The 12,789-nt window shown below is 40.7% G+C and overlaps 6 protein-coding genes across 6 annotated transcripts; 1 reads left to right on the forward strand and 5 right to left on the reverse strand. All coding sequences in view use genetic code 12, as the record gives it.

Annotated features, from left to right (window-relative positions):
• Positions 1-242: 242 nt before the first annotated feature.
• KGF57_000888 (uncharacterized protein) lies at positions 243-3,429 on the reverse strand (the record flags this gene model as incomplete). Its single annotated transcript, XM_051755403.1, has 3 exons — positions 243-938; positions 1,002-1,956; positions 2,234-3,429. The coding sequence occupies 3 exons, from the start codon at positions 3,427-3,429 to the stop codon at positions 243-245; spliced, it is 2,847 nt and encodes a 948-aa protein (XP_051610662.1).
• An 858-nt stretch (positions 3,430-4,287) lies between these two features.
• KGF57_000889 (putative nitronate monooxygenase) lies at positions 4,288-5,343 on the reverse strand (the record flags this gene model as incomplete). Its single annotated transcript, XM_051755404.1, has 1 exon — positions 4,288-5,343. One exon carries the CDS (start codon positions 5,341-5,343, stop codon positions 4,288-4,290), a length of 1,056 nt encoding a protein of 351 aa, XP_051610663.1.
• Positions 5,344-6,288: 945 nt separating this feature from the next.
• CYB5 (Cyb5p) lies at positions 6,289-6,669 on the reverse strand (the record flags this gene model as incomplete). The annotated part of the gene is made up of 1 exon (XM_051755406.1): positions 6,289-6,669. The coding sequence occupies one exon, from the start codon at positions 6,667-6,669 to the stop codon at positions 6,289-6,291; it is 381 nt and encodes a 126-aa protein (XP_051610664.1).
• An 840-nt stretch (positions 6,670-7,509) lies between these two features.
• Positions 7,510-8,304, reverse strand: NOP15 (rRNA-binding ribosome biosynthesis protein; the record flags this gene model as incomplete). Its single annotated transcript, XM_051755407.1, has 1 exon — positions 7,510-8,304. One exon carries the CDS (start codon positions 8,302-8,304, stop codon positions 7,510-7,512), a length of 795 nt encoding a protein of 264 aa, XP_051610665.1.
• A 136-nt stretch (positions 8,305-8,440) lies between these two features.
• On the reverse strand, positions 8,441-9,073 carry KGF57_000892 (nucleotide diphosphatase; the record flags this gene model as incomplete). The annotated part of the gene is made up of 1 exon (XM_051755408.1): positions 8,441-9,073. The coding sequence occupies one exon, from the start codon at positions 9,071-9,073 to the stop codon at positions 8,441-8,443; it is 633 nt and encodes a 210-aa protein (XP_051610666.1).
• A 290-nt stretch (positions 9,074-9,363) lies between these two features.
• Positions 9,364-12,786, forward strand: KGF57_000893 (phosphatidylinositol-3-/phosphoinositide 5-phosphatase; the record flags this gene model as incomplete). Its single annotated transcript, XM_051755409.1, has 1 exon — positions 9,364-12,786. One exon carries the CDS (start codon positions 9,364-9,366, stop codon positions 12,784-12,786), a length of 3,423 nt encoding a protein of 1,140 aa, XP_051610667.1.
• Positions 12,787-12,789: the final 3 nt, after the last annotated feature.

Consider the following 12,789-nt stretch of genomic DNA (forward strand, 5'->3'; position numbering starts at 1 on the left):
GCATTGATTATGCAGGGGTGCAGCCGTATCAAGTTTTGAATCCGCCAAGGCGATGTCATAGCTATTGGTGAGTCTCGACAGGTCCCAAACCAGAGCCATTACAAGATCTACAAATTTTGTTCGTGTTTTCTTTGTGAACAAAGAAACAACTGTCTAGCGAAATTAATGCGGAGCTAAAGTACAAATCGTTTGTATGCTTGTTCAACAATTTCCATCTCTATTCACAGGTATTCACAATATATCTACACTTCTTCACTCGAGGTTCTTTTCCTGGCCTCTTCACACAAATGATTGAAATCGGCAGCTAAAGCATAGTAGCTCTGCACGACACCAATGATTGTCAAGGCAACCGTGGTTCCCCACCACAAACCATGCAATGAACCTTTCCATGGTGAGTAAAATGAGAGGTAGATCGACAACGGGAGACCAACAACATAGTACGAAACAAGATTCACAATTCCTCCAATCTTGGTTTGTCCTTGGCCCCTTAAACACCCAGCGGAGTTTGCATTCATGGCGTCAGAAACTTGCATGGCTGCAATAAGCCACATCACACCAAGCACAATGTCAATAACTTCTTGGTCATCGGTAAAGAGATTCGCAATTGGTCTTCTAAAGCAGTACAATGCAAGACAGTTCAACATTGAAATCACCATTCCAAAGGCAATGGACACTTTAGTCGTCACCTTTGCTGACTCTGCCAACCCTGCTCCTAGGAAGTTGGCAATTCTAGAAGACGACGCAATACCAATAGCAAATGGCACTTGATAAGTTAGTGATGCCATTGTTACACCAATGGATTGTGCAGCTAAAGCTTTAGTGCCCAAATACGAAGCCAATAATGTCATAACCTCAAATGCAAGAAACTCAGCCTCCAACATTATGAGTCCTGGAATGGCCAAAGTTATGAGTCCTCCCCATTGAAACTTCCTAACGACCTATAACTTAGGAGGGGTCGTAAAGTTACCTACATTAGGACTAGGTGTGTCCTCTCCGCTAACAAAGAGCACAGTCAATAAGAATAGTCCAATTGTCATAAACCAGTAATTGATGGCAACAGAGATAGGCGCACCAATGTATCCAATATGTTTCACCAAATACCAATTCATGATCAAGTTTGATGGTGCAGCAATAAGCAATACATATGCTCCAACGTTGTAGATCCCTTGCGCTTGCAAAAACCTCTTTCCGCATTCAAACAATATGTAAGCAGGGATACCTACGGAAACGTACTGGAGGTACTGTGCTGCCAACTTTGCCGTCTCCTTATCCGGGACAAGAAGACAAATCAAATCATATCCAAAGAATAGCCATATAATCACAATGGGAAACATGACAACTGCAATCAACGCCGTGCCCTTTTGAAAGTACTCTCCGACCATGGTGTACTTCTTGGCCCCAAATGCTTGCGGGCATAGAGTATCCAATGCTGTAGAAATGCCCTGTATAGTAGCGTACCCCGTGATGTTAGCCAACATTGCACCCATAGAGACTGCTGCTAACTCTGTTGCTCCTATGTGACCGACAGTAAAGACTGAAACTGTCGAAAGTGAGCATTCTAGAAGAAAAGTAATCACAGATGGAGCGGACGTTCGGATTATTGTTTTCAACTCGATAGCAGCGCTAGAGACTTCTATTTGGTGTTTTTGAAGAGCTGATTCAAATTGGTCTCTAATTTCGTCATCGCTATTCCAGTCGTCAACACTGATATTATTGTCTTGCAATAGTTCACGCTCTTGTTCTAGCAATTCCCTAGCAGCTGAGCTCAGTTTACGTCGAGGTTTCAAATACCTTGGATAATCTATAGTTGATTGTGTCTCTGGTGTGCCAAGCAAGGGTGAGTTTTCGTTTACCTCAGTATTGTCATTGTCATGTTGACGACTTGGAGCGCCAAAAAAGTCTGAAGGAATATATAGACTTCCCTTGCCTGCTGCGTCATATGCTATAGATTCTCGTCTCTTAGTACTTGAATGTGTAAACTGGTGGCTTCTGTTGGGTTGTGCCATTATTTATGAGGTCACTGTATGTAAGCTGGTGGTTATAAAGAGTGAAAGATTTAATGGAGGCTAGATTGAGTCACAAAATTGAAGAATTATCTTTTGTTCTGTTTGTTCGCCTAATTGGTTCCAATGATAAAGAATCTCAACTTTATTAGTAAAACTACAGTAACGGTATATTTTTGCTATTTTGGGATACACAACGAGTATCTAGCTATGGGGTATAAGAAGCTTACGCAACCTCAAACGAAGATTTACCAAAATCTGGGGTACCACCCAAGGTACCATAGATATCACCCTGGTAGTTCTTGGCAGCATATTTGTGTCCCTTTTCGTAAACAGTGTCCCAGTTGTTTAAAATGTCCTTTAAAATGGGGGTCCCAGCAATGACCAAGTTATCCAAACTAGCTTGAATTCCACCATCAGTTCTATTGAAGAAATATTCGTATGTAGTCATTGATGGTGGTGGTCTTGAGAAATCTGAAATGGTTCTCATCACCATGACCCTTTCGAAATCTACCAACCCGTACTTGTCCAACCTGGTCATTACTTCCAATGAAGCGTTATCTTCTTGAGCAGTGGAGCAATAAGTAGCTGTACCATTTGTCAACAATTTAGTCAAGTTGCCAAAGTAGTCATTCAATACATTACCAGTAAAGTAGTTGTCACTGGTCAAGACATCGCATTTAACAACTTTGGCATCACCACGTGCAGCAGTTTGGTTGTACAACTTTCTAAACTTTTTGTTCAATTCGTTACCGTTGTTCAAAGTGGCATTCGAAGCCAACGCAACTGCCCTGTTTCTCAAATTTTCATTAACTTCAAACACTTCAGTTCCGTAAACATTTCCTGGGTATTCGAGCGGCGAGTCGGCACCATATGGAACATAACCTGAAGTCCAGTTGGAGTTTGTCTGATGGTAATCTTCGTAAGCAAGTTGATATTCCAACCCAACTTGAACAGCATACTTTGCAAATGTAACACCTCCAAGAGTGGTATAGTCAGGCTCACCACCGGCAATACCAGCAATCAAGAAATAGGTCTTTGTTAAATCAAACAATGGGTTCAAAGTTAACGCAGTAACAGAACTAGCAGCATTGATTTCGCCCTCGCCGGTAGTGAACTGACAAATGGAGTAGTTGGTAGTACAATGGACAGTGGGGTACAGAGGCGATAAACCTGGGATGGTAATATTGTGAACAAAATCCATGGCTTTCAACCATGGGTCCCTTTCAAGCTCAAACATGGAAATAATAAAGGCTTTAGGTTGGTATACTGCAAAGGGCTTTCCATACGCCGTATGGATGTTGTTGTTGGTGGTATCAGGAACCTCTTCCTCAAGAGCCGTTGAATTGATTGCACGTTTGAGAATGGGGGTGGCAACAGCTGAAGCTGCTAGGCAAGCGAGGGAAACACACTTCGAGAACTTCATATGGTGATATAATTGATGGTTTCCAAAAATGATTGAATCCCAAAGCAAGTGGAGGAAAACTATACTCAATTTATATACTCCATAAATTCACTACTTTCATACGGCAAAAAAATTTTTTCATCTCTTCTCTCTTTTGATAAACCGTAATGTTTATCTTATTGAAGTGGAAGTTGATAATATCTCCGTATACTTCAGCTACTTCTGTGTCAAATTTGAGTGCCGTAAAAGAGAAATTTTTCAACCCTATTGGGGACATTTGTAAACAAGATGCCAAAAAAAAAGGAATAAAGGCACTTTTGTGTAAGGGAATTTTCTATAAATGGCTCAAATTGAAAAAAAAAAGAAATGCCTTACGAAAGACATTTATGCAAGAGGAGGGGTATATTGTGCTATCCGACTTCGGTGTTTGCGCTTGGTTTGAAGAAGGAGACAGGTTGTAGGTGGTGCTCGGTTCTGCACGTCCATTCCCACACCAAAGAAAATATTTGGTGGCACTTTGGTGCAAAAATTGAGGTAAAACAAAATACACTTTTGGTCATGTTTTCTTTCTTTTTTTTCTTTTTTTTTGAATTTGAGATGTAACATATCAATCAGAGTTTGACCCAATCAGGCAGCGTGTCCGCGGAAAGCCCGAATTGAAATTCAATCATTGAGTCAGCTGCTTATCTCTTGCTAACTTGTAATTTGCTCTTATCGAAATTAAAAGCAAGGCGGCTAATTAAAGAGATCGGCAAGACCTAAAAATGTTTATATGAAATTTGGGTTTCCACTACTTCATTGGAATTCAAATTGCCAAATAGGTAGAGGCAGGGTCAATGCTCGGAACAGAATAGCTACACCACCACACAGTGCACCAGCTCACTCTAATCCACTTGTGAGCTCCTGCATAATCTCGAGCGTCAGCTTGTTCTTTCTTATTTGATAATGATTTTGCCCCGCTAGATAGAATCCGATATCATGGCCCTCAGCACTAAGCTCTCCTTTCAACTTCTTATATCCATCATACGCATACCCATAGGGGGGTAAATCCAGCAATGCAAATTGATTCTTCTCAACAATACTATCTATGAATGGTGTCCTCACAGCTCGTGCCGGTTTGCCCGAAATCAACGCAGTCATGACAGTCGTTTCATCTCCCAGTGTTTTGTTGAAAAACTTTGATGTTGCTGATTCAGGAGTTGCCAAGAATGCAGTGCCAACTTGAACTGCGTCAGCTCCCTCATCAATGTAATGCTTGACTAAGCTAGCACTTGTTATGCCACCTGCAGGTACCAAGTACACATGGCTACCACCCAAACCTTGTTTGACTTTATGGAAAAGTGCTTGTGTTGACAAGTCTTCATCAGAATGAGGCTGATACTTGTCGATGAATTGCCCCCTGTGCCCACCAGCTTCAATCCCTTGAAGAATCACGCCATCTAGTCCATTATTGGCCAAATGGCGCGCTTCTTGCAATGAAGTTGCCGTTCCAAACACCAATGAAAACTTTTTCAATTCATCAATGGTGGAGTTGGAGGGGATACCGAAGTGGAAGCTGATAATTACCGGATTGATGGACCTCAATTTCTCAATCAATGTCTTTAACTTCTCTTTGTCATTTTCAACCTCCTTGAAGGAGACATTGCCATTGGTAAATTCCATTGACTCAACAAGTGGCTTGAATCTTGCTTCGGTCACATCGTTGTAAAGCTTTCTCCAATTATCCGATTGAATACGAGTTGGTGTCTGTTCAATTTCATGACAGAAGAAGTTCAAATTGACAACATTGGTACCTGCGGCTTGAATAAGATTATTCAATTTATCAAACGAAGTAGTATCATCACTAGTGAAGTCCAATGGTGCAAGTGGAAGAGCTCCTAACCCACCTCCTTTACTCACTGCAGCTGCCATCTCCGGGGTTGAAACACCCGCCATTGGGGACTGTAAGATGGGATACTTGATGTTGATCTTTTTCAAAAGCGAAGTTTTGGACATAGTGGTAGACGATTTGTTGCAGAAAGTACTAGTTGTTGTTGTTGTTGTTGGCGACTGACTCGTTGGAGGTTGCGAATTGTAGAAGAAAATAAAACACCGACGCAGCGGAATTAAGAGAAGCTGTCGCTACCAATATCAACGAGGAGATACAAGCAGTTACGATTATTCTAACAACAACATTCTTGCTCCATAGGTGCGTGTCTGCTCTCCTGCAATTATTTATGTAGTTTTTTTTATTTTTTTACGTCTACTGCTTTATCGAGGGATTTGTCGTTATAGTAGTGGTTCACATGCACCAGCCCAAAACACGTTAGTTGCTTGTCTCAAGTGTGAATGTAGCCTCGGATCTATCGAATATGGTTAACTCAACCTCGGGACGCTTGGATACATATCTACAATGTTCCATTAATAGAAACATCAGTTTCAATGTGTGGCACTGATTGCAACTAAGAATAGACAAGTTACCTTTCCTGTTATGTTCTCTCCATCCGCATCGCCAAATACTAGCAATATATAACATACAATTGGACCTACCATCTAACAATTTGATCCCTGAGACGTTGTCCCCTCCACAAATTTCCAATTGGCCATTCTATTGGTTTCCAGTGTGTTGTTGCAAATTTTTGCAGTTTCCTCTCCATATTTCTCTTTTTTTTTTTTTTTTTTTCTGTTGTTGTTGTTGTTGTTAGTGAGTGGAGTAAGCACAATTTTGTTGAGTATTATTGGACATTTGGTGATTTTCATGTCCACACGCAAAGGAGTACATTCAATGAGGATATCAACACGTGCAGGGAGAGAGCGTTAGCTAACTACTACACTCTACCTCACTATGCTGAAAAGAAATTGTATATAATAAATTAATAGAGACAGTCTATATAGTCAAATTTAAAAGTTGGTCTTGTAGTAGTATGCACCAGCAATGGCCAAAAACAAGACAACAGCAACCAATGGTACATTTACACCAGAGCTTTCTTGTGCGTATGACTCCCTTGCTTTATGTTCGACAATCTTACCTCCCTTCAAAATACCAATTTGTAAACGAGCCAAGATCTCATGAGCTTCATCTGAGTGTCCAATATCTTCGAAAGCCTCAGTGGCATCAGTTCCGGCAACATCCAAGATAACTTCTTCTCCACCAGGGTGTTCATCAATGTAGCTGGAAACGTTGTAGACCTTACCGTTGATGACTACCCAAACATCGTCATGAGTGGTGTGTTTGGAAATCTCATCGAATTCGTAAACTTTGGCTGATTCAGTACTTGACATTGCTGATTTGAAAAGTGTGTAGTAATGTAAATTATGATCTATTTGTACAGAAGTCCAACTGATATGGCGTTGTCTTGATCTATGACAGATTGAAAGTTTGAAACTGTGTGTTTTGAAAAGAAAGATTTGATGTTATAAACGGTTCAAAAGTTTTCTTTTTTTTTATATATCTCCCTTGGTTCTCTCTCGTTTAATTTCCCAAAACAGAATGAAAAAAAAAAAAAAGAAGCAAGATGTAATCTTTCGATTGTGACAAACAAAGAGACCAGCGTGGTATTTGCATACCCGTGGTAGATTAGTAGAGTATGACATTTGTTCTCCTCTTATTTACTCTGATTCATAACCAAGCAGGTGCAAATCTCTGGTCAGCAAATAGTAAAGTTATGACCTGATTCTGCAAAGTGCTTCTTCACTCACACGCACATAATTAATTTTTCACAAGCGTATCAACAACACACTTGCAAAATTGAAAAAAAAAAATACAAAAAAAAAAAAAAAAATTCACAGTTTTACCAAAGACATTTGGATTTAGATTTGAGATAGTATTCCATGTACCACTACTCATAACTACTACTTTGCCTCTTCCCCTCATTGGTACCACTTTTGTATATGTTCTTAAGTCCGTAATATATCAACACTTTCCACAACCGATAACTGTCTACACTATCATCTAGCTAATCTTCAGTAATCAATCTGTTCCACCTCATTTTCATTTGCGCGTCCCTGGTGGGGAAAGTTTTACCCAAAGAGGAAAATCTACAGCACAAACTACTACTATTACTATCTTGTGGCATCAAATGCATCTGTATTTCCATCATTCTTATGCAACATAATTCTGCTCTACGCTTCACTCAATAATGCGCTCAAATCATAATCAATACCTTTACTCTTCAATTCTTCAACTTTTTTCCTCTTTGATTCTTCAAACTTCTGTACTATGATCTCCCATTCCTCCTTGGTCTTTGCTTTGTCATGTTTATCCTTGACAATTTTGTGAACTGGTATAACCTTGAATTTACGATCGGCATTCTTGAATACGTCCTTGTGAGGATTCTCAACATATTCACACTTGAGTAAGTGACCAAACAACAAGTAATTGTTCATTGTTTCAGCAGCTATCTTTGCAACTTCAACACTTTCAAATTCAATGTAAGCAAAATGCTTTGGTTTACCCGACAGTTTATTACGTGGCAATATCAACTGCTTAATTGGACCAAATTGTTTAAAGTACTTTTTCAATTCTGGTTCTTGAAATTCTTTGGGAAGTCTACCAATGTATATGACACCAGTCTTGTTAACTTTGGCTTTGGTATGTGGGTCAGTGGCCGACGTTTTAGATATCACTTTGTTCACTCTGTGGCCTGATGAGTTGGGTTGTACTGACCCTATCGTCTCTTCTGTCTCAGAAATCTCTTCGTCCACATCTTCCTCGTCGTCTTCTTCATCACTTGACAAACCATAGACTTCCTCTACTTCATCTTGCTCCTCTTCCTCTTCCTCTTCCTCTTCCTCTTCCGAAGACGAAGGTAATTGCAAATCCTCCTCTACTTGCTCAGCAGGAGCTTGCTTTTGTGGAGCTTTTATATCGTTTTGCTTAGAAGAAGCTTGCTTGGCAGTAGATTGTTTCTTAGCCATGACTTGATTATAAAAACAGCTCTTGATGACTTGCTGATTTTCTGATTTTTCTGATTTCTAATTTTTCTTTGTTGCGATGAGTTTGAGTAAAGGAGTGTCGCAAAATGGCACAGAAATAATCTGCGACATTCATTAACTACTTGACAGCCTTACACAAAAGAGTGTAGGTGTTTGTAGGTAACCCAACAACGTTGTAGTAATCACCAGAGATCGAATCAAATAATAAACAGCCTAGTTGTTGATACTTGAATCCACCAGCAACCTCCAATCCTTCACCGCTCTCAATATACGCATTGACAATGTCATCGTTATCCGTCCTGAACGATAGCTTGGTGATTGCATGATCTCTATACTCTGAAACCTTTCCATTCTCAACTTTGAACACAGTTATTGCCGAAATGACCTCAACATCTCCATGTGCTCTAAAATACTCAAAGAACTTGGCCTGCTCCGACTTTGTCATTGGCTTTTCAAATATCTTTCCATTACTAGTGACGATAGTATCGCAAGTGAGGATCAATGTCTTTTCTTCAAGTGTGTTGCGATGTGTGTCGTATATCGCTTCTGCCTTTTTAGAACTTGTTAGCAGCACATACGCCAATGGAGTTACATTGCTTTTTGCCAAATCTTCTGGAAAGTTGGATGCTATGGTTGCAAAATTAGTGATTCCGAAATTTTCCGCAAGTATTTGCCTCCTCCTCGGAGAAGTTGATCCAAGAATTAAGTGATACTTCTCAAGTTCCTTGTTTAAAGTTGTTTTGAAAGTCATAGGTAAGTGGTGTGGTTGAAAGGGGAGGTGGTCACAGGTATATTTGCACTCCTTTTTATTGTCAATGATAACGTAGCCCAATCCTCGGCCTCACAGCAAATCAACTCGTGGAAAAATTTTTGATCTGGTTCCGGATTCAACAACTCATTAAAAACTCACGCGAGGGTTGTGTTGTGTTGTGTTGTGGGGGTGGGACTGATCCCTTGGGCGAGAAAGTGGGTTTGTATTTGGTTTCCAACCTCGCATTAAACCATATATAGACCCCCCCAAGCATAAAAAAATACACTACCATGAAACTCCTATACAAATCAAACCCGAGAACCTTGGTTTTGTATTCCGATACATGCAGTTTGACATTTAGAACCACGACTAAACAAACAAACGCTCCCAAGCCAACAGTCAACTTGGAGCTAGTACCGAACGGTAATATCACCCCGGAAGCTGGATTTCGCACATTGCTCCGAAGAGAAGTGTATGGATGTTTAGGGTTAATTTATGTCGACAATCAAATTTTCCTTTCCGTGATCACGGGGGCCTTGACCAATGTGGCTAATCCTATTAAGAAGGAAACGGTGGATAAGATATACTCGGTGGACTTTGTGTCTTTAAACAATAGTGAGTGGGACTTTGTTGAGTTGGACTCACAAGGTTACCCCGTGGTTACCAATGATGACGATGATGATGCAAGGTATAATCGCGTCCAACATCCTTGTTTTGAGTTTAGAAAGTTGCTTTCGAATGGATCGTTTTACTACTCAAATGATTTCGATCTAACATCCACTTTGCAAACCAGAGGCGTCAATGATACTCTTGACGAGTTGAACCATTACAGTCCACAGTACATGTGGAATTCGTTCTTGATGGACGAAATGATACAGTTTAGATCTAACTTGGACAGTCACAATAGAACCGTATTGGATGAAAATAGGTTTCTTACTACTGTCATTCGAGGGTTTGCCAAAACAGTTGCAATGGGTCGTTTAGACTCAATAACAATCATATCAAAGCAATCCTGTCGAAGAGCAGGGACTAGATACAACACTAGAGGTATAGATGATGATGGAAACGTGGCAAACTTTGTTGAGACCGAATTTATTTACAATAACCCTTCAAGAAAATCCATATTCACCTATACGCAAATCAGAGGATCAGTACCGACGTTTTGGGAGCAGGACTCGTCCTTAATCAATCCAAAGATTACCCTCACCAGATCCTTAGAGGCAACGCAACCAATGTTTAATAAACATTTTGCAGACATTGGGGAAAACTATGGTGTATGTCACATTGTTGACTTGCTATCAAAGACAAAATCTTCAGAAGTGCAATTATCAAACAGGTACAAACAATTGTACAAAAACTGCGACCGTAGAGAGGAGATTGAATACACAGCATTTGATTTCCATGCGGAAACAAAAAATGCAGGTGGGTTTGCCGGTGCAACTAGGATTCTCCCTAAATTGTATGACTCCATGCGTGAATTTGGTTATTTTTCGTACGACTTGGAGCACGATCTGGTCATCACTAGGCAGGATGGCGTGTTTAGGATCAATTGCTTGGATTGTCTTGATAGGACCAACTTGATTGAACAAGTTATTTCCAGAACAGTTTTTGAAAACATACTCAAACAGCAAACAACATCTCACGGAAACGAGGCAAGAGATCACGCCATGATTGAAAATTTCCTCATCAAGCACAATGAACTATGGGCCGATCATGGTGATGCTATATCGCAAATTTACACTGGAACCAATGCTTTAAAGTCTTCGTTTACAAGATCCGGGAAAATGAATCTTGCGGGTGCCTTGTCAGATGTGACCAAGTCCGTTTCAAGAATGTACCAAAATACATTTGTTGATGGTAAGAAACAGTCAACGATTGATTTGCTACTTGGTGTTGGTGGCCCGCAATCCAAAAAAGTCAAGATTTACGACCCAGCGAGCGAGTATGTTACAACGCAATTGGAACAACAATCGAAAATCTTTACCACCGATGCAAATATCAAAATCTTTACTGGTACATACAATGTCAATGCCTTGGAACCGCTGGCAAATATTGATTTGACGCCTTGGTTGTTCCCACCAGAGAATGAAGAGGTGCCTGATATCTACGCCATTGGATTCCAAGAGTTGATTGAACTAAATGCGGGCTCTTTTCTTGCTGGTGATGTCACCAAACCGCAGAAATGGGCAGCCATATTGAACCAACAACTAAACTCCCAACACGAGCAGTATGTCTTGTTGCGAACTGAATCGATTGCATCTATGTCATTATTTTTGTTTGTCAAGAAATCGTCAATCGGGCATGTGACTCGTGTGTCTGGATCATCGAAAAAGACTGGGTTAGGTGGCATTGCCGCAAACAAAGGAGCATGTGCGGTTCGCTTTGAGTACGGAGCTACATCATTTGCGTTACTTACATCGCATTTAGCTGCTGGAACCACCGCCATCACTGAACGATTCAATGACTACACCACCATCATGAAAGGTTTGGTGTTTACGAGAAACTATTCAATTCAAGATCATGACCACGTGATTTGGTTTGGTGATTTGAATTATCGTATCGACTTGCCCAATGGACAATGTCGAAACTTGATTGAACATGGGGCATTTGACGAACTTGCTAGACAAGATCAATTGAAATTGGAAATGAGAGATAAGGGAGCGTTTCTGACATTCAATGAAGGTGCAGTTAAATTTTACCCCACTTATAAATTCGACAAGGGGACATCAAACTATGATCTGTCGGAGAAACAACGTGTCCCCTCATGGACTGATCGGATTTTGTATCTCAGTGTGAAGAAGAAACGTAATGATTTGAAACAGATGAATTACAATTCAGTCATGGATGTTTACTTGAGTGATCATAAGCCAGTGTACTCCACATTTGAAGTCAAAGTGGAGTTTATTGACAAGATCAAGAAATCAACAATGGCAAAGAATTTTTACAAAGAGTATCGAAGAGAGCATGGAAACTCGTATGATTTGGTATCATTAAACACGTTGTCACCAACTCCATCGACAAGGTCAGTGTCATCAAAGAATGAGAGTTTTGTCAATGAGGCGTTGACAGAGTTGAACTTGTTGGATGATTTTGATCCAAACGCACCTAGCTTACCTGCACGACCAAATCCAAACTCGACCGCGCCTAGAAGAGTGCCTCCACCACCAGCTACCAGAAAAACAACGGCAACATCCATTTCATCACTGATAAAGCAAACTAGTTCATCAACGCAGCAGCAGTTACCACGCAAATTACCCCCATTGCAATCACCACTACCATCCAATGGAAATCAACAGCACGCAGCAGAGTCACAGTCCAGTGTTCAGACATCACCCAAACCCATGAAAGTCCCGATTGGATTCTCATCATCTCCATTGATCCCCAGCAGATCCAATCTGAACTCGCCATCAATTTCAAACTCACCCGTCTCTACACCAACTCAATTAGACAACAACAAGCCAGTCAAGTCGCTGCACCATGGTGAGTTGAAAAAGCCAATGATTCCCAATAAGCCGTCCTCTTTGCATTCGTCGAAATTGAGAACCACCGAGAATAATGATAGTGATGAGGATCTGGCTAATGGGGGAGAGGAAAGGACGGTTTCTGGAAATTCAACTGGACAGTCACCACCATTACCTCCTCCTCCTCCTCCTCCTCCCGTGAGTCGTGCTATGAGAACCATGTCGGATTGGCAACCTTTGGTACCTAAATGAATA

The sequence above is a fragment of the Candida theae genome, assembly GCF_024610275.1.
Source record: "Candida theae strain CBS 12239 chromosome Unknown scaffold12, whole genome shotgun sequence".
Taxonomy (NCBI): Eukaryota; Fungi; Ascomycota; class Pichiomycetes; order Serinales; family Debaryomycetaceae; genus Lodderomyces; species Lodderomyces theae.